Source organism: Stigmatopora argus, chromosome 10 (assembly GCF_051989625.1).
Source record: "Stigmatopora argus isolate UIUO_Sarg chromosome 10, RoL_Sarg_1.0, whole genome shotgun sequence".
Classification (NCBI taxonomy): domain Eukaryota; kingdom Metazoa; phylum Chordata; class Actinopteri; order Syngnathiformes; family Syngnathidae; genus Stigmatopora; species Stigmatopora argus.
Window position 1 is genome coordinate 4,962,142 of NC_135396.1, and position 27,563 is coordinate 4,989,704.

At 39.8% G+C, this 27,563-nt stretch overlaps 1 protein-coding gene across 5 annotated transcripts in view; it reads left to right on the plus strand.

Moving 5' to 3' along the window:
- Nucleotides 1-4,755: 4,755 nt before the first annotated feature.
- The window catches only part of arhgap42b (Rho GTPase activating protein 42b), a 49,696-nt gene continuing 26,888 nt past the window's right edge, over nt 4,756-27,563 (plus strand). For all 5 annotated transcript variants that reach the window (XM_077611130.1, XM_077611131.1, XM_077611132.1 and 2 more), the window contains exons 1-3: nt 4,756-5,032; nt 16,564-16,659; nt 20,370-20,431. In XM_077611130.1, coding sequence (XP_077467256.1) covers nt 4,879-5,032; nt 16,564-16,659; nt 20,370-20,431 — 312 coding nt within the window. In that variant the 5' untranslated portion in view covers nt 4,756-4,878. The remainder of the gene's footprint in view (nt 5,033-16,563; nt 16,660-20,369; nt 20,432-27,563) is intronic.

Sequence of the window (27,563 nt, forward strand, 5' to 3'; positions counted from 1 at the left end):
ACCATTTCAAATTGTGTACGCCGTATAATAATAATAATAATCGGACATAGGCTTTGTCATCATCATTGACTCGACAAAAAAAGCCTAATTGTCATCATACCCAGAAACTGTGTATGATGAAATTGGTAGTGCTTCTCCATAAGGTGCGTTTTCTCAGCAAAAGACCCAAATAAGTGATAATTTCGGACTCGTAATTTGGCATTCTGCCGTGATGGATACATCGCATCACCCCCCGAGCGGATCACTTTCCTCTCACCTTTGTATGGGAATAAACAATGTTAAAAAAAGTATGTTTTTTGTAAAACCAATCTCGTTTTACCCATTTCGGCTCTAATTCGGATCGTCTTGGTCACTGGTGCGTGTCAGCAAGCAATGTACTTGGAAGAGTTAAACAGTGACATCTACAGAATCTGGAATTTAGTGCATAAAAAAAATGCACCGACTAATAGGGAAATTTTTGGGGCTGAGGTCGACGGGTATGCATTATGAACAAAAACCATGTTCAAGAAAAATGTAGATATGTTTATGTTATGCTATCATGCCGTTTAATGTTACGGCACATGTATGGCTGCCAATTGAAAATGAGTCAAAGTTTATTTAGCCTTAAAAATGATACGTTAGTTTATGTTTTAGGGCACAGGTGTCAAAGTGCCGGCCCGGGGGCCAAATCTGGCCCGGCGCATCATTTTGTGCGGCCCGAGAAAGTTAATGATTTTCTATTTTAGGATCAAATTCAAATGATGATAAATGTACATTACATTTCCTGATTTTCCCCTTTTTAAAATCAATCATTGCAATTTTTCAATCCATTTTTTTCTTTTGTGTTTTTTGTTCAAAAAGCATTTTGTAACATCTAAAAATAAATATAGAAATATTTTCCGTTTTCCACTTTAAAAAAATATTTTGTTTCCATTTGAAATAAAAAACATGATTAAGAGGCATTTTCCAATACTAAGAAAAAAAGCTCAAATAAACATTGCTTTAGATCTATAAAAACGGACTATTTAGGGCTTTTGATCCAGTTCTTTTAATCCAATTTAAAAAAAAAAAAAAAAAAAAATCTAGATATTAGATCTAAAATGGTCCGGCCCACATGAAATTGTGTTGACGTTAATGCGGCCCGCGAAGCAACCCGAGTTTGAAACCCCTGTTTTAGGGGTTACATGTGTCTATTGTGATGGTAGTTTGGTTTAAAGAGTTTGAAAACTAATGACGCAAGCCATTTCACTCTTTTCCTCAAATGACATTGACAGATTCTTTGCTATCAGTTTGGGTTTTTGCCACTTGGTGACTAATTGTCTGCTAATGATGAGATGGCATACCAAAACATGCGTGGACACTTTTCATGTACCCAAGTGAAGCGTTCTTAGTATTCCCGCGGCGCACCTGGCAATGTGGCGGAGGCGATGCTGATTAGATAAATCACTTCAAGCGCTTTCCATCAGCCCAGAAGAATTAGTTTTTTTTTCTCCCCTCAACGCTTTCCCTGGGAGGTTGAAATGCGATTTTGCATTCTGGTTCGAAATGAAAAGCCCTTCATTTTCCTTCGCTTTCCCAATGCCACTTGAGTTTGTATATAAGATGGGGGAGAAAAAAACAACACTCTGTTTAGTACGTGGCTTCTTCTGGTAGTGATCACCATGTCGAAATGTGGGCAGAATATTGAGTTTAATTCTTTCGATGAATGAGTGGTCTTTTTTGTTTTTTGCTGGCAGCATTAATTTCCAATGACTATGCGCAAAACCTTAATAATGATGGTAAAACCTGCAATTTAGGGCTTTCAACCCTGTTAGTAGAAGTTAGAAAAATAGAAAAATAACCCTTCTTGATGAGGCACCAGCGGTGGTCACTTTTATATAAAAATAATTGAATTTGTCATTGACGGGTTAGTTATTTTTGTGCATTATTTTTCTGGTTATCGGACCATTACCCTAAACACATATCTTGAATAAAAAGGGATCAGAGGTCAAAAGACATCTCGATTTCAGACACATTTCAAGGGTTTTAGTGTTAAAAATAGGTACGCAAATAGCTGAGGAAATTTGGAAATGGTGTAGGTCACATGTGTCAAAGTGGCGGCACGGGGGCCAAATCTGGCCCACCGCATCATTTTGTGTGGCCCGGGAAAGTAAATCATGAGTGCCGACTTTCTGTTTTAGGATCAAATTAAAATAAAGAGTATAGATGTATATTAAATTTCCTGATTTTCCCCCTTTTAAATCAATAATTGTAATTTTTTAATCCATTTTTTCTGTGTTTTTAGTTCAAAAATAATTTTGTAAAATCTAAAAATATATAAAAAAGCTAAAATAAACATTGTTTTAGATCTATAAAAAAACAGAATATTCAGGGCTTTTAATCCAGTTCTTTTAATCCATTCAGAAAAAAATATATCTAAATATTATATTTAAATGGTCCGGCCCACGTGAAATCAAGTTGACGTTAAAGCGGCCCGCGAACCAACCCAAGTGTGACACCCCTGGTTGTAGCTGATTCGTGTGGGCAGTTTTCTATACGCAGCAGCTGAACAAAGTACTCCTTTCATTTTATGGAACATCCTTGCGCTCGTGGTCTGAAAACACATTTCTCAGACGAGAGGAATGGATTCTCGCCCATTGCCATGGCAACGCCGAATGTGAGAAGACTAATGTTGAAAACAGACACCCTCACTTCATAACTGTCAGATGTGCGTTTAAGGCATACATTTGCAAGATGGGGTGTCATATAAATGTTAAATGAGATGTTGATCCCCATTGTTAAAGTGTCATTTCACAACTTTTCCAGGCCAGCGTTCCTCTCGTCAGCAGCAACACAGCAAATGGCTAATTGTTAGATTCCGGGAGGCCCGATAAACAAGGTCGCGGCCGTCCATCCATTTTGTCCTCAAACGGCAGCCTGTGACGGGAGCTCGATAATCCAAGGTCAGGCCGTTTAACAGAGACAAAACAAAAAGGGCTAATCCCAGCCCACCGCTACGCTCGGGCCTCGACGCCGTTTGACACGCGTCGTCGCAAAGATTTATGCAAAGAAGAAAGGTTGCGTTTAGCATGCCGGATTTGCCGTTGTTTGTCCTGGAGAAAAGGAAACAACACAACTTGGTCAGGGTTTTTTTTAAAGGAAGGTTTGCTCAAAGAAAAAATGAAAAATGGAAAAGGATTTTAGCACAATACAAGTTTTCAAAGCTATCTGTCATTTGTCATACACGCATTAAAGAAACAACTACTCAAGGTCAAAGTAGGAGGGATAAAAAGAACCTACTTATTTTCAAACATCGGAAAACAAGACAAATACAAGAGCAGTCTTTGATTATCATTGACGGCGCTTATTTTGACTGGCAGCCAATGATGAAGTGTGCTATGCAAAAATCACTATTCAAGTGCATTGTTTTAAATTCAATGTATTTGTGTGGAAAGCAGACATTAAAACTAAACCTCGGTCAACAGAATATTTACTGCATATTAATTTTTCCAACTGCTCAAACTGCTTCCGATGTTGCCATTTGGACAACAACTGTCCCAGTTCAATATAGCTCTATGGATAATAAAAAGGGCACCGGATGGATTTTTGGTGCACATCGGTGGAGGTAATCGCGCGGAACAGCTCATTGTCTCGGCGACTCATAAAGCCGACAAGATTGCTCTGTCAAGAAGTAAACAACACAGGTATGAGGAAGGACTCATTTGATAGGAAATGTCAAAGCATGATTGGGTCTAGAAAAAAACTGTAAATTAGGGTCATTAATCATACGCTGTGAAAACGGAGGTAGATTGGAGAAGGAAGGACGATGTGCAAATTTCAACAGGCGCCACGCTAATTTGACTGAAGATTTCAGAAATTAACTCTTCATTTGGGAATGAAGGATGACATGAATAGAAATGATATGAAGGATACAAAGTGATTTAATGAATAATTTTGTGTCCTAAATGGTCAAGTGGGGGCAAAAATCTGAAATATTGTATCTTTTTTTTCAGGTGAGTACATGCTGTTATCACCTCAGGGCATACAAAGTAGTCTATTTTGTTATTTTCATCCAAATATTTGAATGAAGACTGCTTTGGCGAAGTGGCGTGTCGCCAAAGAATAGTTTTCAACGATGACGTGGGAACCGAAACCGCCGTTGTTGTCCCCGGCCAGTGTCGTCAAAAGTGCACCAGTAAAGAATCCTGCTTTTAATGTTTTTAGATAGGTTATTAGTATTTGTATATTTAACATTCAGGAGATCTGATGTTAATGGAGTTCAAGATTATTATTCTGGGGATTCTGACTCCAGTTGAAATCTGTACGGAATCATATTCTCCGAGACCGACTTCCTCTGACCCACTTTCAATTTCTTCTTTCAACTCATCGCACGATAAAGACAACAAGTCTCGACTACCGTTTTCTCTTGAGTCCTACGCCCTCTGCCAAAATCCTTGACTTCAATTACCTTCACCTAGGCATCACCAGCACCTTCTTTTGTACACCACTGGTACTGACAGTTGATTTAAAAGCAAACAAAACATTGTTCCAAAATGTCATTCAAAATAATTAGCATCCACTAAAATGATCCTAATTTGAATCAATAAAAAATAATTGTGTCAATAGTTCACTTCTCCAGTTCATTTTTGTTACTTTATACTATTTTTTTTATTTAATGAAATAAGAGGGGGGGCTTCAATGGTAAGTGATGAAGATGACTTGTAATTTCTTTTCCCCAAATGCCAAATTTCTTCCACCAGCAGGAGTCACACGACCACCGCAATTACTATGGAGGCCCCCCACCGGACGACCAGTAACAGAAACCCGGAAAAGAGAAGCAGAGCGGCCGAAAGTTGGCTGCCATCGGCGGCGATCTCACTTCTTGGACTTTTACTAGGCTAGAAGGAAGGTTAGCCGAACATGGGGCTCCCCACGTTGGAGTTTAGCGACGCGTTTTTGGACGGTCCAGACTTCCGGGAGCGCCTCAAGTGTCACGAAATCGAACTGGAGAGGACCAACAAGTTCATCAAGGAGCTCATCAAGGATGGAAATCTTCTCATCGGCGCGCTCAGAAGTGAGTTACGACACTTTGGCGGACATGTTTAGCTTAGAAAATCGCGTGAAAACACGCGCTTTCTGCAGGTTTTCTTGCCGATTGCGCGTGAAAACACGCGCTTTGTGCAGGTTTTTCTGACGGGTTGCATGCTGAGACCTGTCTTCAGAGCTAGTTTGGGAATGTACATTTTACACAAAATAGTCCTTTAGAAATAGGCATTCCAATAAGTGAAAATGTTTGAATTTAACTTTATTTCAACGGGAATAAGATGTTTTTTTTTCCAGGGAATTGGCTTTTTTTTCTGTGCAGCTTTTAATTGGCATGTAAATGTCAAAAGTGATCATTCCAGATGTTACTTATTCCATAAATGAATCAGAAAATTAGGATTTCCCCCCAAAAAAAGTTTTAGTTCAGCCCTGTCTGCCATTAACGGTGATAGACGTCCAATCCAATCTGGCAAGAAGGCCTACCAATCAATAGTGATTGGACGCCACACCACCAATTTACCAGACTAAATAATGCAGCGTTGAATACGCCCTGAGTCAATTTTGCACATTACCCTGAAATCAAGTTGTGTTTTATCCATTTGATGCTAAAATTGAAATTATATTTAAATATGCTTGAGCCGTAACGATAAAATGTCCTCCTTGGAGCACCAGCTGTTTCTCCTGTCGCTTTAATAAATGAAAGTCCAAAGCATCCCGAACTTATTGTGCCAAGGATAATTGATTCCAGATGCAAGTGAAATCCATCTGCATCCGCCCAACTACTTGATATTCACACCTGCTCTCTATAACCACCGCCGACTTGTATTAATTCCCCCGGCGTGGCCCTGCTAATTGAATACACTAATTACGTCTTTGCAAGCCCGGGGAGGATAGGGACGAGGCCAATAATGATGCATTTTGGGTCAGTTTCAGGGAATGAACGTGTTTCAGTGCCATTGACGCCCATCGACATTCAATCCATTTGCTGCCAGTTCAAATAAATTGGACATCTATCTCCAACAATAACAATTAATTTGTTGGCTCTTTAATTGTCATTGAGGATAATAAATGTTCGTCATTTGTTCATTGGCCATCAGCCCTCTCATTTCAAATTGTCTGCCGCCGTTTATTATTTAAGAAGCGTAGACTAATCCCCAGATTTTCCTTTTTTTTTCTTTATGGTTGCTCAACTTGACTTTTATTACATTTTATATTCATTCACTTTCTGGATTGTGTATCCTCACAAGGACCAGGGGGTGCTGGATCATATCCCAGCCAACTACTGGGGGGGATTGTTGCTAGCCAATCACAGGGCACAATGAAACAAACACCCAATCATACTCGTATAAGGGCAGTTTAGCGTAGAATTAGCCTAGCATGCATGTTTTAGGGGATGTGGGAGGAAACCATGGTACCCAGAAAAACCCACGCAAGCCCGGGGAACATGCAAACTGCAGACAGGAAGGTCGGAACCCACCGGGGATTGAACCCTCGATCTCAGAACTGTGAGGCAGACATGCTAACCACTCTCGCCCCGGGTCGTCTAGATATATATTCAATAACAATAATAAGAGTAGAAATGACTCCAATTTAATCGCATGATCAATTGGGACCGATCGTGTCATTTTTAGTGGGTTTTAATTGATTGAAAAATATCGTCTTTTAAAGATTTATTTATGACTTTATTCATTCATTCTGGTTTTACTGCATAAAATGGGTGATTTACATCCCGGAATCTTACGTCATCTTATCCAATCCAAGTCTGTGCTTGTCAATCTCTAATGAATAGTTGACAACACGCATTATGTTATTTTGAACCAGCACTTGCCGTTGTGCCGTAAACAACATTTTCACGTGTTCTGACACAGTGCATAGTTTGGTCCGACGACACCGTCTGGGCGTAGTTATAAATATAATAATAGTGATCTGTTATCCCGTCTGCTCGGGAGCTCTGGGAGCTTTCTGTGTTGATGTGAGGATAGATGACGCTTCTTCGCCTGGGCCAAAGGAAGCGTCCTGTAAACACGCTCCCTTGTGTAACTCTCCGCCTCCTCCCTCCTGTCCTCATGTAGCAGTTGTCTTGACATCACTCTGCTTTGCTGCGGGGGAAGTGTGTATAAGGAAAATAACATTGAGTACGGCATGCAGAAGAAGCCTAAATTCACTTTACATGCCCTTGCACTTCTCAGATTTAACACTAGATGGAGCTAGTCACTTAAACAGCGCCTCTCTGTTAGCGTCTGTAGTTTACTAGTCTTTACCAAAGTACTAAATATGGATTTTGTATCAAAACTACCAAAAAAAATAAGGGATGTTTTTTTCAGCAATTTACATGAAAAAAAGTTAAGTTTTCGTTTTTGGCTCGCCATTTTAACTTACCATGACGATTCATTTCGAAACGCAATGTCATGTTCTAAATAGGTTTTGCATTTTGCGTGGTCAAAACGTTCAATTATTCTGAAAATGAAGTAGCATGCTCACTTCCTTTTGCTTTAAAGTGGCCATCGGAGGAAAAAAAGTCGACACACCTTACTTAGCAGAACTAAAGTTGTTTGTACACTACTTGTGGGAGAAAATATGAATCATCTCATGAATTTACTTGAGCTGCACACTAATTGTGAGCGCCACTTGGAAATGACTAGGTTGTCATGGAAATAGGTCATCAGATGAAAAGAATTCCCTTACAGACCTTCTGTTGTCACTGCTGTGAGTGTTTCACTCTGTCAAAAACGTCAAATAAATTGACTTTGATGGAAACCTGAAACGAGGCATAGCGCCTCAGTATATACAAAATATGATAAGAAACAAAGAGCCGCATTCATTTTGCCTGGGGGCCACATGCGGCTCGAGAGCCACATCTTCGCCATCCCTGGTATAAATGATCACTCGGTTAAGTATAAAGCAAATGAGTTCCATTTATGTTTTAGTTTCAGTTTAAAAGTGACTTAGAGTTTATAATGAGTCTGAAATGAGGTGTTTTTTTTATTTCATGAAGACATTAAATTGTTTTCATAAGCAGTTCCTTAAAGTTGCCATCAAGGTGCTAACTGGCCACTTATAGAGAGGCTCTGATTGGCCCACCCCCAGAAGGCAGTTAGCCATGCAAGGCGAGCAGATGAGATGCTGCGGTTGCTGTCGTTAAGGTCCGTCAAAAATAAAATTCCCATCATAACGGCTGGCGTGCTGAAAGCGTGGCGTCCTTGTTTTGATTCACGGCGTAATTGTACAATGACGATGTACGTGCTGGGAAACATAATGTCGGTGTTAGCGTTTATTCTCAGCACGATAAGGGTGGCAATCAATGGTACTCCATGTGAAGAATACAGAAAAGCAGAAAAAAGATTTGAGCTGTGCATAAATAGTTTTTTAGACACGCAAGAGGGAATTACAAAGTTTCTTCTTATACTTTGATTGGATTTTTTAAGTATCTGTCCATGACTTTTGAGATATGTTACGGAGGCTAGTTGCTTCTATGTTTGTGAAAATCTACTCTTATCATTTGAATAGCTGAGTTAGAAATGTGTTTTTTATTTTTTTTGTTTCATTTACAAGGGTGTCCGACTCGGGTTGGTTCGCGGGCCGCTTTAACGTCAACTTGATTTCACGTGGGCTGGACCATTTTAGATATAATATTTAGATTTTTTTTTATATAAATTGATTAAAAGAACTGGATTAAAAGCCCTGAATGTTCAGTTTTTTTTATAGATCTAAAACAATGTTTATTTTAGCTTTTTTAAATATATATTTTTAGATTTTACAAAATGATTTTTGAACTAAAAACACAGAAAAAATGGATTAAAAAATTACAGTTATTGATTTAAAAGGGGGAAAATCTGGAAATTTAATATACATCTATACTCTTCATTTTAATTTGATCCTAAAACAGAAAGTCGGCACTCATGATTTAATTTCCCGGGCCACACAAAATGATGAGGCGGGCCAGATTTGGCCCCCGGGCCGCCACTTTGACACGTGTTTCATTAGATTTGTTTCAATAAGTTTGTTTCAATAGTCTATAAATATGGAAATATTATGAACAATGCTTTAAATCTATACATTTTTGCACTCTACTTGCTGGCAGCGATCGAATTGGATTGAGTGTCTTGTCACTATCAATGGCAGCTGATGAGTATTAATGTAAAGAAATACATTTAAAATTCTCAATCTTTTTTTTAATCCGATTCCAACACTCTGAAAATGATTTCTGATAGATTCAAATTCTGATTGGGGACATCCCTAGTTAAGAGTCTTAAGTGAAGAACCTGTCCATTCTTGGTATTCTCAATAAAACACAAATAAAAATAGTTTTTTTTGTTTCCCAGCCGGCAGAGGGTGAGAAAAGTAGCACTGGCTTGCCGATCTCACAAGCTGGTCCTTGGACACTGCTGTGCAAGTGACAGGCTGACGCTAGGAGTTACCTGAAGTCAATATCCACTCTTTCATTTCCATCAAATTTCCACAATGCATTTGGCCATTTCTCCACTCTCCTCCCCATGGAGCCCAGGCAGGATAATAGAAAGAGGCACTTGCCTTTGGCAACCTCTTCGCCCCCAATCAACAGTGATGAAATGGTGTGTTTTTTCAGCACAATGTTCCAGAGGAAGGGACAAAAAGAATCTTATTGTTTGCAGGATGCTTTTGTGCTTGTGTTCTCACCTTTGTAGGAAACTGAGAGCGATCGTTCCGTCTGGTCGGGAATGAAGAATAACACCTTGATCACTTACTTTCTGATGAAAGACAACAAGGTGGAAGCTGTAAAGTATTCAGAGCGATTTTCTTTTCTTATCCTTTGTGGTTCCAATCCAGACATATTCCCAAATGGAATAAATTCATTTTCAGCTTTAAGTTCGATGGACAATTTTCTTTGCCAATAGGAAAAGTGCACTCGAGACACGCCTTAGTTCAGGCCACATGTGTCAAAGTGGTGGCCCGGGGGCCAAATCTGGCCCGCCGCATCATTTTGTGTGGCCCAGGAAAGTAAATCATGAGTGCCGACTCTCTGTTTTAGGATCAAATTAAAATGAAGAGTATAGATGTATATTCAATTTCCTGATTTTTCCCTCTTTTAAATCAATAATTGTAATTTTTTAATCCATTTTTCCTGTGTTTTTAGTTCAAAAATAATTTTGTAAAACCTAAAAATAAAAAAAAGCTAAAATAAACATTGTTTTAGATCTATAAAAAAACAGAATAGGAAAGGATTTTAATCCAGTTCTTTTAATCCATTTATAACAAAAAAAAATCAAAATATTATATCTAAACGTGAAATCAAGTTGACGTTAAAGCGGCCCGCGAACCAACCCGAGTTTGACACCCTTGGTCTAGTGCAGGGGTCTCAAACTTGCGGCCCGCGGGCCAACTGCGGCCCTCGGGACGATAATTTGCGGCCCCCGTCTTAATATGAAAGATCGATTTTTTTTTTTTTTTAATTTTTTTTTTTTTTACCCCTTTCCCCATGATGGCGCCGTTTAAGTGGCAGCCAGTGGCAGTAGCTCTGTCCACTCATGTTTTTCTTGTTTTACAGCATGTTTTATATGAAAAATTAGAGGGAACATTGACATGCACCTGCTTGTGGCAGGTGTGATACTGGTGTGCCGATAGCAAGCAATGATGATGTCGTGACCGGATGATTCGCCTAAAGACGTTTCGCCGACGGACGTTTGACAGACGGACAGGTCGTACTAGTATTTGTTAGTTTAATGATTAAATACAAATACTAGTATTTGTATTTAATCATTAAACGCTGTTTTCAGCTGGATTTGACCGAATTTGAGAGCATTTTGAGCCGTTTGGCGAATGGACGTCTATAGACGTTTTTTTGCCTCCATCGCGATATCATCCAGTATTTGTATTTAATCATTAAATGCTGTTTTAGGATGGATTTGACCCGATTGCTGTCATTTTACGGCTCGGTTCTGCTACATCTGCCTGCCCAAGAGTGCTTATTCCCGGACTGCCATTGATGGTAGACGAACATTGATTTTTACTATAATTTGGACAACACCGGCGGCGGGCCGGATTAAAAATCCTAACGGGCCGTATATGGCCCGCGGGCCGAGGTTGAAAAACTTGTACACACACGATCCGGCGGGGCGAGCGTTCGAATCCCGTTTCGGCGAAACCTCCGTTCGGCCGAATGAACGTTCGGTGGAACGTCCATTCGGCGACCTGCCCGTCTGTCAAACGTCCGTCGGCGAAACGTCTTTAGGCGAATCATCCGAGTACTGATGATGTCGCTCACACTGGTACTCAGTGCACTCAGGGAGGTTGTCTTTCTGCTCAGACCAACAAAAAATTAGAGGGAACTTTGGTTCGGAGCTGAATGAACCAATCACGGTGAGGTATACGGCTCTGGAGGGCGGGACATCGGCCGGGCTGTCCAGTGCCTCGCTCACTCACTCATTCATTCCTCCAATCAGCTGGGCGGAGGAGAAGCCGTGAGGCCGATCACTCCGCTCGGCGCGCACACTCCTCCGCTGCTCTCAGCATAGAACTGAATGAGGCGCTATGATCCGTGATCCAGCCTGTGTCAGTGACTGTAGCCATCTCCGCGATTGAAACGGAGAGCGAAAGTGCACATGCGCCACAAACCCGCGCGACTGAATGTGAAAGATCAACCCGAGACTCATTCCAAGTGGAAAAACATATTACAGAGCCCCAGAGATGTCTCTTTCAAAGCCTGCCGTGAAGAGAAAGGTCAGTGATGAGCACAGACAGTTTCAAGAAAAGTGGGGAGTGCAATATTTCTTTGTTGAACACAGGGGCACCCCGACGTGTCTCATTTACACTGAAAAAGTTGCGGTGCACAAGGAATACAATTTGAAACGTAATTGTACTACGAGACATGCTGAGGAGTACGAAAAATACCAGGGAGATGAGAGAGCCAACCAGGTTGCCAGTCTTAAAACACGTCTTCTGAGGCAACAGGATCTCTTCAAGAAGGCTACCAAAGACAGTAATGCAGCAGTCAAAGCTAGCTACGCCGTTTGTGAGTTGATTGATCCTGTGCTAAGTGATCCCAAATGGCTCATGGACTTGGCTTTTCTTGTTGATATCACACATGAGCTTAATGTACTGAACAAGAAGCTACAAGGCCAGGGGCAACTTGTCAGTGCTGCCTATGACAACGTGAGAGCATTCTGCACTAAACTTGTGTTATGGAAAGCCCAGCTCTCTCAGACAAACCTTTGCCATTTCCCAGCATGCAAGGCTCTCGTGGATGCAGGCACACCATTCAGTGGTGAGAAGTATGTTGAGGCCATTTCGAAGCTACAGGAGGAATTTGATCACAGATTTGCAGACTTCAAGACACACAAAGCCACATTTCAAATTTTTGCGGACCCCTTCTCCTTTGATGTGCAAGATGCCCCTCCTGAGCTTCAAATGGAGCTCATTGACCTGCAGTGCAACTCTGCACTCAAAGCCAAGTTCAGGGAGGTGAGTGGAGAAGCAGACAAGCTTGGGCAATTTTTGAGAGAGTTGACCCCCAGCTTCCCTGAACTTTCCCGAAGGTTCAAGCGGACCATGTGCCTTTTTGGGAGCACATACTTGTGTGAGAAGCTCTTCTCCACCTTGAACTTCAATAAGTCCAAGTACAGGTCCAGACTTACTGATGAGCATCTTCAAGCTCTACTGAGGGTCTCCACTGCTTCCTCCCTCAAGCCAAATGTGACTATGTGAGAAGAAGCGCTGCCAGGTCTCTAGCAGCAAGGAGTAGGCAAGAGAAGCCGTGTTCAGAATATTTCATGTTCAATGTTCCATTCAAGTTCAGAAAGTTAAAGGTTAAAGAGCTGTTAATACAGACATTTGAAACGGAATAAAAATAATTCTTTTTCTCTACTTAGCCAGCCAGTGTATATCTACTGTATGCTCATTAGTATTATTTGGTATTGGATTACTGATTGATTTATTTTTTATTCATCTTTAAGTTAATTTATTTAATTCATTATTTTTTGTTAAAAAATAAAGATATTTGATAACGTTGGAATGTTTTATCAGTGCTTTTCTTGTGGAAATCCTGATGCGGCCCAGTCTCACCCAGACTCGGCCTCTAGCGGCCCCCAGGTAAATTGAGTTCGAGACCCCTGGTCTAGTGCTCTAAAGGTGTTTGCATTTTTATGTGTATTTTCCAACATAGATTTTAGATTATAAATATCAAGGAAAACCTCCGTCTACTCAGTGCTCCACGTTGAACTCCGACTCATGTTCGCCAACATACCACTAAAAGATCATGATGCTAACCAAATATTTCCCATGCCTATCGCATATGAAAAACTGTGATTTCAGAATTGGTTCAAACCACGGTGCAGTCACTTTCCCACATGTAGTGAACCATACCTAAGTTCACGTTGACATGAACCAAGACCACATGGACGGCGAGGTCTCGGACCAGTTGTTTGCTTCGCACCAGAGTACGGTGGTTTGCATTCATACCAGCCCAAAAAGTCTGCAGTGTGATTATTTGGGGGCTTAGTTCTGACCAAACAGGGCATTTGTGATTATGATTTAATTATACCACGAGCGCAATCCAAACAAGCCGTAGTATCGCATTCTGTAAAAACAGCTTCAGTAGGTGTCTTTTGAATCCCAATTTTCTAAACACGGCGAGTTGTGACAGGCACGCTCGGCCTCCATGCATGCTGTTGCCCTGGAGATGAAATTGCTGCGGTCCCCCAAGGAGCGTCTCGTACGCTGGCTGCTAACCGACGCGCCATCGGAAAAGCCGAGAGCATATCGTTTGTGATTAAACCTGCGCGCAAAGATGCCCCCGTGGCTAATATCGTTCTCGCTCCGGACCCCCTGCGGCGCCGTAGGATCATTTCAGCACAAAATAATCACAGTCCGGGCTCGATCAAACGCTTGTCAAGCGCTATAAAATTAGATGCGGCTATTTTAGGATCCTGGATGTTCTTCTAATAAGTGCAAAACGCTTTATTTTACGGAAGCGAGGTGCTTTCATCATGTTGCTCCTCTCATGTAAGGCGTCGTGTGCTCAGTTAGACATTTTAGTCCTTCTTGTGCAGCCCTTTCTTTTCTTTTTTTTACTGCCCCTCCACACTTGCCTGGCTAACCATATCTCTTCTTCGCTACGTATAATCAAAGTGTAGCACTGCAAATTCCATCTTCTGTCAGACCAGATGAAGACGAGCTATCTGGGGAGCCGTGACATCTCTACTTGGCACGCAGCCTTTCGCAGTGGCCCTTTTATTTGGGGCTTTTATCCCTTATTTCCCCACAGACTTGTCGAGGAGAAGCTATTGGAGCCTCTTGTGTTAGTCGCCCTATGCCAGAAGCCCTTTCACTCTTGTTTACTTTGTGCTGAGATCAATACATTTAGAGGAAAATGCATGTGGAGAAGGAAGTACCTTTACCTTTAAACGTTTAAATTTCTTATTTATAGATTAGATCACGTGTCAAAGTGGCGGCCCGGGGGCCAAATCTGGCCTGCCGCATCATTTTGTGTGGCCCGGGAAAGTAAATCATGAGTGCCGACTTTCTGTTTTAGGATCAAATTAAAATAAATAGTATAGATGTATATTAAATTTCCTGATTTTCCCCCTTTTAAATTAATAATTGTAATTTTTTTATCAATTTTTTTCTGTGTTTTTAGTTCAAAAATCATTTTGTAAAATCTAAAAATATATATTAAAAAAGCTAAAATAAACATTGTTTTAGATCTATAAAAAACTGAATATTCAGGGCTTTTAATCCAGTTCTTTTAATCCATTTATTAACAAAAAAAATCTAAATATTATATCTAAAATGGTCCGGCCCACGTGAAATCAAGTTGACCTTAAAGCAGCCCGCGAACCAACCCGAGTCTGACACCCCTTCTTTAAACAGAGCAAGGAAACAATATTTTATGAATAAATTTGACTTTAGGTGACTTGACTTGTAACCAATTGCTTTTTAATCAGATCAAGTTCTTTATTCAGACTTATTTGTTCTGAAAACAAATGCACTATTGTTCCTGCAATTAATTAATCTGATTATTATATTTAATACTATTTATTCTTTCATTTTTTGTATGATCTGTCTACTGTTATTCATTTATATGACTATATTTGTATCTATGCTGGAGTGGAAAGTGAAATTATCCCACAAGGGAAGTGATTGTAACTAATTTTGTTAATATTTAAATATTTGTGTAAATGGTATTTGTTTACAACAATGTCCTTTGCTTTCATTTGCTTTAAAGCAGGGGTGTCCAAAATATGGCCAGTGGGTCAACTCCAGGCCCCTCCCCAGTTTTAATTGGGCTAGAGAAAATAACACCTGATTCAGATGGTTTATTCAACATATAAAAGTGGAACAATTTCATATTCAAGATCACAGCCAAATAAATGAAGTTGACGCTTATGGAAATTATACTCAAATCAAGCGATTAATCCGCTTAAGTTTTTTGTTTCAATGAATATAGGGCGGATAGTTCTGTTCTTTTTTTCCAGAATCAGCACAAGCGGCATACAAGACAGCACCCTCCCATGTTTATTTGCGAGTTTTACGCCTGTCTGAATGTCAGAGGTCGTCCATTATTGATGGCACTGCGAGCGGGTTTAGACCGCCAGCAAGTTATTGATCCCAAAATCTGCAGCCACACGGACAAAGTGGGAGCATACATCTTGTGGAAACGTTGCCCTAAGCGGCACTCGGGGCGCCCTTTGCCGCATTTACAAGCACTCATCGTTCACTGTAACGTAGATGTCCCTAAAAGAGGCTTTCGATCTGAGGTCTGGCTGAGCATATATATGACGCAATTGTGTGTTTTTCATACAAATTCACCCCATTAATCTGTCACTTAGATTCAGAAACAATTTTCTGCTTTCTGTCCCATTATTTCGTAGCACTATTTCTCAATTAGCTTCCAGCGTGTGAGAGATAATCGGCACAGTATAAATAAAACTGGACACTTTTTTTACGCTATCACTCAGTAATCAAGGCTTTGGCTAAAAGATAGGTCGGAGGTCCCAATTTTGATTTCATATGTTGGATTATTGCCAATGGTAAAAAAACACCTAAGTGTACCATTATATGTACTATACAACACAAATCTTTACTCCACTATCAGCAATCTATCCAAACAAAATTCTGTGTGTAAAGAAAATAACTTGTCCAGTCCTACCCCTGTATCTTCACCATGAATTATAAATTATTATAATTCATTGAGCCAATTTGTAGGTACCTTCTGAATATCAGACAAATCACATGAACCACAAGTGTTATAAAAAATTATAATGATGATTAAAAAAAGGACTTCATTGAATGTATAACAGAGTGCTCCTCAATCTCACTTCTATATTTACTTAGAATTTCATTTTTTGAACTTATATTTAGCTTACCATTTCAATTAACCACTGCAGCTGTTCCACAGTGAGACTTTCATATTTCTTCTAACTAGTGGAATTTTAAACATAACATTCTTGTCAGGTTATGTTCATTAACTCTCAATTAGAAATTAATTTGTATGCTCTTTAGTAACAGTTGAGACTTTACTTTATACATAACGTGGATAATTTGTTGATGAAGTTAGCATTAAATTTCTTTCTTGGTTTTATTGTCCAGATCTTTCTGCCGCCGTCCAGAAGTTCTCCCAATCGTTGCAGGAATTCCAGTTCGAGTGCCTCGGTGACGCCGAGACGGATGACGAGGTCAACATTGGTGAGTTTTTTTTAGACATTCCTGCCTGTTATCTTTCCTCTCTTTTGTGCTTCTCTTGGTTGTAATGTACATCTTCTACAGCAAAAAAATTGCGGAATCGTAAATCGGATTTAACTGTCAGCTTTACAGAGCTTCGCCATTTTCTCTTTCTCGACATAAGTCTGCTTGACATTAGCGTTTGGATCTGATTAGCTTGAAGAACAGCCATTTTACATAATCCACAAATGTATGCCATTAAATAATCAATGATTAGAGCTTCTAATTAAAAGCGCTACTGTTATGTACGCTATAATTGATGTTTCTAAGGCTTTCTCTGTTCTACTTATCAAGTTGACTAATTGTGACCCGTGTCAGAGATTAATGGAGGTTTGAACGGTAAAACCTTCAGCAGGAATATGAAAGCATCTGTGCAAAAATCTGTCCGTCTGGATCTTCTTTCTACTCCCGCATCTTCATTTTTGCCGGTCATTATTCTCAGTTTGAAGCTTCGACTATACGCGTGCCTGCTGCGGAATTACGGTTCATCTGCGATGGGAGAGTGACGCTCGAACTTCTCGACTGAACGCAAAGCGAATAGCCGCCATAAAGGCTGCGTGATAGGCGGCTTGTTGGGAGAGGCCAATTACACTCGCTACCGTGGAAAGAGATGCTGAAAAAGCTCACATCGACCATTGGCTGTCTTTGTTCGGGGTGTCAGGATTCAGTTTGTTTACCTGAATGGCTCAATAGACAAAATAACTGTTCACCCATTATCTGTCAGATATGCGTACTAATAGACGCCATGTTTATCAAGAGAAGGTGTTTTTTTATTTTTTTGAAGCATGCAACCTTCTGGCATGGGTTTGGTTTACACAATCGAATGTAATCCAACATGAAGGCTATATCAAAAATTCCACTTTCATGAAGATGGCTAGATTGGCCTCGGTGATGATCAAAATTCTGCCAAGGCCGAAGAATAGTGGCGAATAGCTTTTTCATCCAAAGCAAATATGCTATTTTGTTATTAATTGTAAGAAAGGAAGAAATCAAGGACCGGAATAAGTGATTGTTAAGATAATCTTGTTTTGTCGCTTGTTTTGCCTGCAGTTTTGACTGATTCTCACTTTTCAGTTTGGGCCAAAACACAAGGTTTTCTTTCGCCCAAATACTCATTTCCAATGGCAAATAACATTGGAAATTTGAAGAAGAAAAAATCCTACTTTTTGGGGGTCTGATCCACATAAATTACACGTAAATATTCAGAAATCAAATTTTTTTATACAGTTTTTACAAAAAAAAAACAGTCATGGCAGGGTGTTGACAATGGAAAACCATCCAAATTCTATTCTAGCGCAACAAAGGTATGTAATATCCATTCTCTACAGTTAGCATTTTTTTGGCCGGTCCAATTCAGATTTACGTGCGACTTATAGTAGGTAGGTTTCGAAATGTAAACTCGCACTTTCTAACAAATAAGGGTTACCTCCCTAATTCTTGGGGGAATGTAGCTTCTGCTACTATAAGAGGCAAGAAAAAATATATATAGTCTCGAGTCGAGTACTTGTTGAAAGACCCTGCAGAAATAAATGGAGTCATCAGTGAGGGCGAGCCCGACCGGGGAACTCCCCAGGCGGACCCGGGCGGACTTCAGTGTGAATGCCAGCCGCGGCGCGCCTTGGTTTGATCCTCCCCACTTCCAACGCGTCACGTCGGAACCCCGCAGGCGAGTCGGCCTGACCTTCCATCGATTTGAGTCCGTGACATTCTCCGGTGAATCGATGCCACCAAAGGATTTCGGCGAAGATAGGAATTTTATAAAATGTTGAAAAGTTGCTCGCTCGAAAGTCGATACGAAAGCTTCACCATCGAGTTGTGCTTTAAATCTCCACTGACCCCCTAACCTCAGTGGTAACTTTCTATTGTCAATATATTGCAGCCAAAGTCTTGATCGGGTATGATTCTACTCTTGTTGCGGTAGCAAATCTTGGCATTATTTATGATTTTGTTGAGAGTGGAGCTAAAATTTGGTATCGCAACATAATCTAGGCTTAATACCATGTACAGTGGTACCTCTACATACGAGCAGCTCTACCTACGAGATGCTCGAGATACGAGGAAAATTTCGAGCAAATAATTCGCTCTAGATACGAGAAAAATTACGAGATGCGAGAAAGCCTTTTTTGTCGCATCTCTTTCGTGTATAACAGATATCTACGAGCACTGAATGATTTCTTCACACGAGTTTCTCCTACAGATGGACCAGAAAACGCACAACGCGCATGCGCGGGCAAAAAGAGGGCTTTCTGGGTAATGAAGTATACTCGTGCACACAACACCGATAGCCAATGGGACCCTTTCTCAGAATAAAACTTCATTACCCACAATCAATATGTGGGTAGGCTGAGCTGTTGCATTTCCTGTTATTCCTTCCTTAGCCTGTTAGCTCTCGCGATCGCTCATTCAAGACTACTTCTCGTTGGCAAGTGGTCGTGCATTATCCTATTGTGAGGACATTTGTGTGCATCATTTTCGGAATATTTTGAAGGGAATACAACAGCAAACAGTCCATCGATAGCGAACGTGAGGGTGGAGGCGTGGCAAACAGCTAACCCGGCCAGAACAAAGGTAAAAAAAAAAATAAACAAAATTAGAATTCAGTTTTGTGTAAAGTTACATTAAACGTGTTTGAGTGTGTCTGTATATATTAATCCAAGTTAATTTAAATTAGTTTGTTCCGTTACGAGAGCGTTATCGTGGAAAGATAACCCCACCCCCACCATTCTCTGTACCCTCCGAAATCCGCCTTCTATCTATTCTATCTATTAAACACATTTTATTACTATTAAACCACTAGTTATGTGTTACTTTATTAATAGATGGCGAATTAGAAGAAATAAAACATTTTTTCCAATCCAATATCCTGTTTTTGGTGTTTTTTCAGAGGGTTGGAACGAATTAATTTGTTTTTAGTTCATTTCAATGGGAAACGTTCGCTTGAGTTACGAGAAGATCAACATACGAGCTCAGTCCCGGAACGAATTAAGCTCGTATGTAGAGGTACCACTGTACACGCTTGGGGCATAAGGTTCCTTTTTCAAGGTTGCGGGCGCTTATCTTTCCTCCATTTGAGCGAATTGCGAGTCGTAAGCACCCTTGACTCCAATTAGCTGTCTTTGGAGTGCCATCACTGGTTGCCTGAGACCTTTTGTGCGCTTGATAAAGGAGCCGCTAGATTTAATGGGAGGCCGGGTGAGCAAAAATCATTGCTCCCTTCACTTTAAGGCTCCGCGGCGGAAATGGGCCAACGTATCGACAGTGACGCATGGCCGCCGACGAAACCTGGCCGAGGAAGTCGCCTCGCCTGAACCCGCGGCTCGTAATAGGCCGTTAGCTTCCTATTGGCAATAAGGCGCCGTTAAACAGGCCGGCAGGGGGAGGAAAAATAAAGTCAAGTAATCAATGCTTTTCGCTCAATTTCCAGTATTGCTTTTTTTGGTTTATGTTATTGCTGGAGTTCGGACAGCTGCGCAACTTTATTAGGTTTTAAAATATGCTGAGGAGAAAGCTCGGAGGCTGCGCTTCCATAAAGAATTTAGAGTCGCCCCGCCCGCCACGCTCGCGGGGGCATCTGACGTTTAACGACTCTGGGGCGACACAGACGCGCCTTGTTTAACTAACGGTGTTGCATCTGTAAAATTGTTGTTAAAAGTTTCTTCTTGGTTGTGTTTCAGCTCAGTCTTTTAAGGAGTTCTCCAAACTGCTCAACACGGTGGAAGAAGAGAGACGACGATTGGTAAGAATGCAGTTTGGAACGTTTTCACTCGTGCTATAGGGACCCACTGCCCACTTTTTATTGGAAAATATGCTTGAACATGGCCCGTAGAAGAATCTTAAATGCAACCTACATTCTGTTGCATTTCTCATCTTAAAGTAGGCGGAGCTAGTCACTTAAACTGCGCCCCTGCATTAGCTGGGGGAGGGCAAAACCTGACAAAATGTAGAAAACTGTAGAATATTATCAGTCGTGACCGGACGTTTGGTCGCCGGACGTTTGGTCGCCCGGACGTTTGGTCGCCCGGACGTTTGGTCGCCCAGGTGAATATAATTTTGAGAGCTGGTTTCAACAGTAAATATTTAGATATTAAACTCTCTCTCTCATGAATATAATTTTGAGAGCTGGTTTCAACAGTAAACTCACTGTCATGTTGTCAAACGTCCGGCGACCAAACGTCCGGCGACCAAACGTCCGAGTACCATTATCAGTAATATAATTATTATTATTTTTTAAATGAGTAAATTATGTTAATTAGATGCCCCAAAAATGTTATAGAAGATAAATTTCAACCTTTTTTTGCAGCTGAAAATGAATGAACTTTAATTAATTCCTTCAATCCAACTGTATTGAACATTACTTGCCGCCAATGGCATCAAATTACTTCTAAGAACGCGGTTTACCTTTGAGACTTCCCAATCTTTACTTTTTGCTTTTGTTCTGTTTCTTTAATGTTTAAAGGAATTGTTGTGTAGCGACCCAGAGGCTCAGTATGAAAAATTTTGAACAGCTAATAATTCCCAACCCCCAACTGGGAAAACAATAACAAGTCCCCTTGATCAAAATAAAGCATTGCTATTCAAGCATCTCTTCTCAAGAATGAAATTATAATTCTATGTGGAAATGGTGTTAAACAACACGAGCATTCATTTGTTTTGATTTCTAAATCAGTTTGGACATTGTTTTTGTTTATTGTGATGTATTACCAGTGGTGGTCGTAATTCCTTTTTGTAGTTTTATGTAAAAATGACTCCAAACTTTGGAGTTTCTGTTTTTGAGGACTTTTTCATCATTACTAAATGTCGCGCACAAAAACATCTTACTTTCTCAAATTGGTCAAATCATTTTTCCATTAAAATAATAATAGGCAAACCTCTTAATCTTAATCTGTGAAAATAACCCCAAAATGCCAGAGTTCTTTCTACTGCCATCAACTGAAACACAATTGTTCTCTGCCATGTAACTCCTTTGGGCGACCGGTCATGTATGTTATCCAAAATCAATCAAGATAGGCTCGCTTTCAGCAGAATAAACAACGGACGGATGGGCTATAATCCCCAAACCTGCTTTACTACGCATCACACCCCCACCTTCCAACTGCCATAAATAATTGACACATTTTTTTGATATCATTGATTTCAGGGAAGTAGTGTGTATGTGTGTGTGTGTCTGGGCCACATAAATATAGAGCAGGCATTGAAACACGCGCTATTAACTGATCCTATTCCGGACCGGGTGATTTAAATGTCCATTAGGCAAGAGGTCAGAGACTCGTATCAACCAGTTGTAAATTCAAACAAGACGGATGTGCTTTTATGGAATACACCATTGGATTACCCACTGGCTGCCAATAAACTGCTGCATGGGTGAAATGTAATTTGCACTGTTGGTTGCTAGCCTAATTTAATGCAAACAATAAAGGAGGTGGACCGAGGTAAACTTTGATACACAATTTAGACACCGACTGGCAAGCCTTTGTACAATACTTGCAAAAAGATAGGAATATTTTGGCATAAACCTGAGATGTCCCAACTTGACTGTAGTCTTTATTTTTATTATGTATTTATAATTTTGATACCCATTTAGTTTACAATTACCCATAACTTATGTATAATATTACTTCAGGTGACAATAGTGGGTGTAATTTGCAAGCCCGCCAGGCTTATAAAGTACTGGTGTGAACTCTGAAATAAATTTTGGATATTTTATGTATACTGTGTTTTTTTTTTTTTGAGGGATGTCGCTGTTACCCATTAATAAATCTTAAAACAGCAGTGTCAAACATATGGCCTGCGAGCCTCAAGTGGCCCACTAGTTCATGTACGCTGGTCTATTTTCATCAACAGTAGACACAAATAATGTGACTGAGTTTATATTTTAAATGGTGTTATCGAGATGTCCAAATTCTATTCTAGCACAACAAAGGTATGTAATATCTATCCTCTACAGTTTGCATTATTTTGGCCGGTCCAATTCATATTTACGTGCGACTTATAGTAGTTACGTTTCGAAATTTAAACTCGCACTTTCTAACAAATAAGGGTTACGTCCCTAATTCTTGGGGGAATGTAGCTTCTGCCATTGGAACAGTAGACAAAAATAACGTGACTGAGTTTATATTTTAAATGGTGTTATCGAGATGTGGTAGACATGTTGGTGGGAGTATTTTCTTTTTCTTTATTTTTTATTTTTTTATCTTTCAAGAGAGCATCTAAAGACAGATTAGCCCTTTGCCATTTTACTCCTTTTTCACATCTGGACTCGATAGTTGGCCTAAAAATAACTCATCTGATAAGCCTCGTTGTCAAAAGCCAAACCTCAAATGGCAAATGAGGAAGAAACCTTGATTTTTTTTTTCCCTCTTTCTCCCCCATTTTCCCTCGCATTCAGGATTGACTTGTTCCACAAGTCCAATTTGCACAACGTCAGGCATGACACCATTTATTGTCTGCTGACTCCGTGGGAGACCAACCTTGAAATTATGTTGTCATTGGCGGACTACAGACATTTTCATTTTTTTTCTCCATTTCGCCCAGTCAAAATGGATCGTACAAGTCTGCATTCCTGAAATATCTGAAACGCTCATCCTCATAAGGGTCGTGGGGGCTGCTGGAGTCTATCCCAGTTAACTATGACACACTAGATAGGGGAGACCCTGAATCTGTTGCCAGCCAATCGCAGAGCATGACTGACAGTTTTATGAATTAATTCATGTTAAAAATAGATTATTTCATGAATTTATTCTACTTTTATAGTTATTAACCCCTAACCCTTGTATTTGGGGGCTGACCGCACAAATAGGGGAGAGCAAAATATATTTAAGACCCAAGTTTGGCATTTTATTTACTTTTTTAAAGCTATATTAACGTTTTCTCTGTCTATTTGATTTCTGCTATAAAAAGTAGGGGCATGAAAATAACCATAAAAAGTCGAATTCATGTAGAAACAAAGACAAATGTCTTATAAACACTGCTACACAATCGTTTCACACTGATTTCATTTTTTTCCTTCCCTGTATAAAACTGAGAAGTCGATAAAGCCAGAAAGGAGCATTAGAAAGTACATTTGCGTCTTTTGTATTTATTAGAGTATATACTGTACAAACATCTTATATTCTTAGTAATAAGTGCCAGGTTTTAATTTACATTGTAATTCACACCTTCTCCCGCTGCTTTTTAAAATGAACAACAAAAGCCTCTTCATCCCTTAAGTGCTGTTTGGGTGTGCAGACTCGTATTTATTTCCCACGTTGACACTTTTCTTCTACTTTACATTTCCTTCAATGGACTTTAAACACGTTTCAAAAGCATTTAGACGCTTGGCCCAACGTTTGTGTTTCTGTGAAGCGTTTTTATGTGAGCGTGTGTGTGTGTTTGCACAATGGCTTGACTCTCTGGGCACCTTTTGTGCAGACCCGTGACTTCAGGAATGTTTCCGATGACCCTGAAACAACCGTGCCAAATAAAGGCAGCCCTTGTTCTTAACAGAGTTGGGCCAGAGTTTGTTTGATGAGGGTTGGAAAACTATTTAGAGCAAAAGATAAAAAAATCGCTCCACAATGACTCGTAGAATTTGAGGTTGAATCACAATATAAGTCCAAACCTCAATAATGCAAAGAATATGTCCACATTGTTAACTTAACCACAAAAAGTCAGCAGTAATATATGTTGTAAATCAGGCATGAGCTCACCTATCATTGAATATTGCCCGCACTGTGAGCTTAAATTCAACCTATATTCTATTGTATTTCTCAACTTATACTAAATGGAGCTAGTCACTTAAACAGCATTTGCTATGGGGGGTCAAAACCTGGCAACATATTGAAACAAATGTTGAAAACTTGTTACAATTTATTCAGTCGTGTAAATAGAAGTACATATATTTTGGAATATTTTTATACTTTTGGATTTTTTTTTTACCTGTAACCCTTACCTTTTATTCCATTGTGTTCACATCCTGTCGATTGGCCTGTTTTTAGGGGTTGTTGGCCATCATCTCCGCTCGCTCATTAAGTATTCATACCAGCGAGGTCGTGCTTCACACAGAGAAATAGTGCAGCTTGACCTTTATGATTGGGATAGTTGCGACGCTGGTAAAAAATAATTGTCTTTATGTTAAATGGTATCAAATATTTTTTTGTTTACTGTTGCACTATACGGTTATTCCTCGTTCTCACTTGATTCTATTACTCGTTTGTTTGTTTGTTTGTCAACAATTCAAATCAACTAAATGAACTATTATTCACATTTTCTTTTTAGCTAATACACGTCCACACTGCTTGAAACAACTGATGAGAACGCACACTTTTCGTTGGAAAGGCAACTTAACTTTGAAAATAATTGAACGTGCAAAATGTATTGTCTTATGTCTTACGACGTTGCGTTTTGAAATCAATTGTTATGGTAAGTCCAAATGGCGAACCAAAAACAAATAATTTTTTGCATATTTAATTGTTTGGTAAAAAAAAATGCTGTCGTAAACTACGGAAAATTTGTAGTATTTGGCAGCCTTGAATGCAATTAATTGGGTTCTGTTTTGTGGGTTGTTGTGATGTGAATTTTTGAACACTAACATTTCCTTTATTTTTTAACACATCCCTTGAATTGACCCCAATCGAAACCCCGTCGAGAAGTGAAACTTATTGTCGTATTGTAATGGAAAAATCCTAACTTTACAGTCTTGCTGCAGGTGCCATTTGCACACCAGATAAATATTTAGCCGTGCAATGAGATTGTTCCACCAGCCTCCCACTTTTGCACGCCTACTGAAACTAATTTACACTCTGCTTTTTTTAATAAAGGTCATTTCACACCCTCGGCATGAAATGGGAGATTTTATTTCATCGTAATGACGAGGGTGGAATGTTTATTAAGCATTCATTCTGTCTTCCGATGGCTTTAACGGGCCAGGCTAATTTCTTTAGGGCGCCGGGTCTGTCGTTGGGAATGTAGTTGTGAGCGCTAGCTACTGTACATTTTTAATGCCTTGCTGCTGGCGATCATTAACGGGAAAGTGGCTCAAGACCAAGGAATGGAGATAGTTTTTTTTTAAATGTTTTTTGCTATTCGGGAGTGCAACATGTTGACGTTATGGTGAATTTATGCTGAATTACTTCACTCATTTTTCATCACAAGGGTCGCAGGGGTGCTGGAGCCTATCCCAGTCAACTGTGGGCAGTAGGCGTCAGACTTCCTACAATGAATTAATGCCCAAATGATTAATTGAACTGTTACTTTAGCCAAATATCGTTTTGAACTTCTCTTACAACTTAATAATGGCATCAAGTAGCTAATTGACTTTCTAATGTCAAACTGTTCACCTAAATCCACTTTTTTGGACCTGCTTTTTATTCACATTCACTTTTTCTGAGATGACAAGGCGCCTGAGGGTTTTTCCTCTTGAAATCGAAGCCTAAACTCGCCCCAAATCGATATTCATCTTAACATTTGATGTCGACTTTGGTTGTCCCTGCAAGATGCAGTTGTTTTCTTACTTCTTGACTCTTCCACACTTCATTTGCTCGACAGACTGCCTATTTTCTGAAAGCGCCGCGACCTTAAAGAAATCAATACCAGGCTGAGAGCTTGCTCCTGGTTACTGATAATGCGTCATAAATATGCCTCTGCTAACATGGATAATAACGGATTTGGAAAAGACTTATCACTGCGTGCAATGGAATTACAGTTATTATCTAGTCTAATGATTCTTTATAATGGTCTCATAATCTTGACTTTTAATTTATTCATAACAAAAAAACAATTGAACACATTGCCCAAACTTTTCTTAAATATGCATTAGTTCACGAGGTTATCTTGGGACGATAATGACAATTATTAAAAACTTTTTGTATACCGACTGATTAAAAAAAATACCACCTAAAACACAATTGTGCAAATTCCGAACCAAATACTTTAGTTGACAGTAGGCATTCATGTAGATAATTTATATAATGATTGGAAAACAGCATAAATTTGAAAACTATATAGATGTATTTTTTTTAAAGAAGAACAAAACTTGATACCACTTTTGTTGTAACTTTTAGTGTTGCAAGCAATGTCTTTCAAACACATTGTTTCCAAAGTCTATCCGTGACACTTTGCGGTTTCCTTTTGTGCACTACTCTTGTATTTAATGCGCCTGTGGGGGTCTAAGAGCAAGAATGGAAGAACTCCAACACTATGTTCCTTCCGTCCTGCTCGGTAATGAAATTCCTTGAGCGCCAGCGTGTTTTTTGAGCATTGCGGACTCTGTTGACAGCTGCTCAGGGCGAGTCTTAAATTTGTCTTCCATTCCCGTGTAAATATTGCAATACTGGATTAAACTGGGATCTATTTTGTCTTCTGTATTACGTTCTATTAGGATGACATCAGTGATCCGTCCAATGAAATGCATTCCCAACCCCACTTAGATGTTTTGTTTTGTTTTAGTTGATTGGTGCATTTGTCTGGTTTCCCAGTTTTTCTTTTACCTTATATCACATGTGTCAAAGTGGTGGCCCGGGGGCCGAAATCTGGCCCACCGCATCATTTTGCATGGCCCGAAAAGTAAATGATGAGTGCCAACTTTCTGTTTTATGATGAAATTCAAATGAAGATTGTAGATTATTTCCTGTTTCCTCATTTTAAATCAATAATTGGAAAAATGTGTACTAATTTGAATGTCCAAAAATGATCTATCGATTAGCACAATCAAGAAACCTGTCAATTTATTAATCGATTAATTTTAGCAGCCTAGTTGGAAGTCATAATGGCTCTCCGGATGTAATCGAAACTACCATGTGGCCCGCGACAAAAAATGAGTTTGACACCCCTGCCTTATATGGTATCAGCATCCCTACTTGTGGTGCCTAGTGTATTATGTCTGTATGTGAATA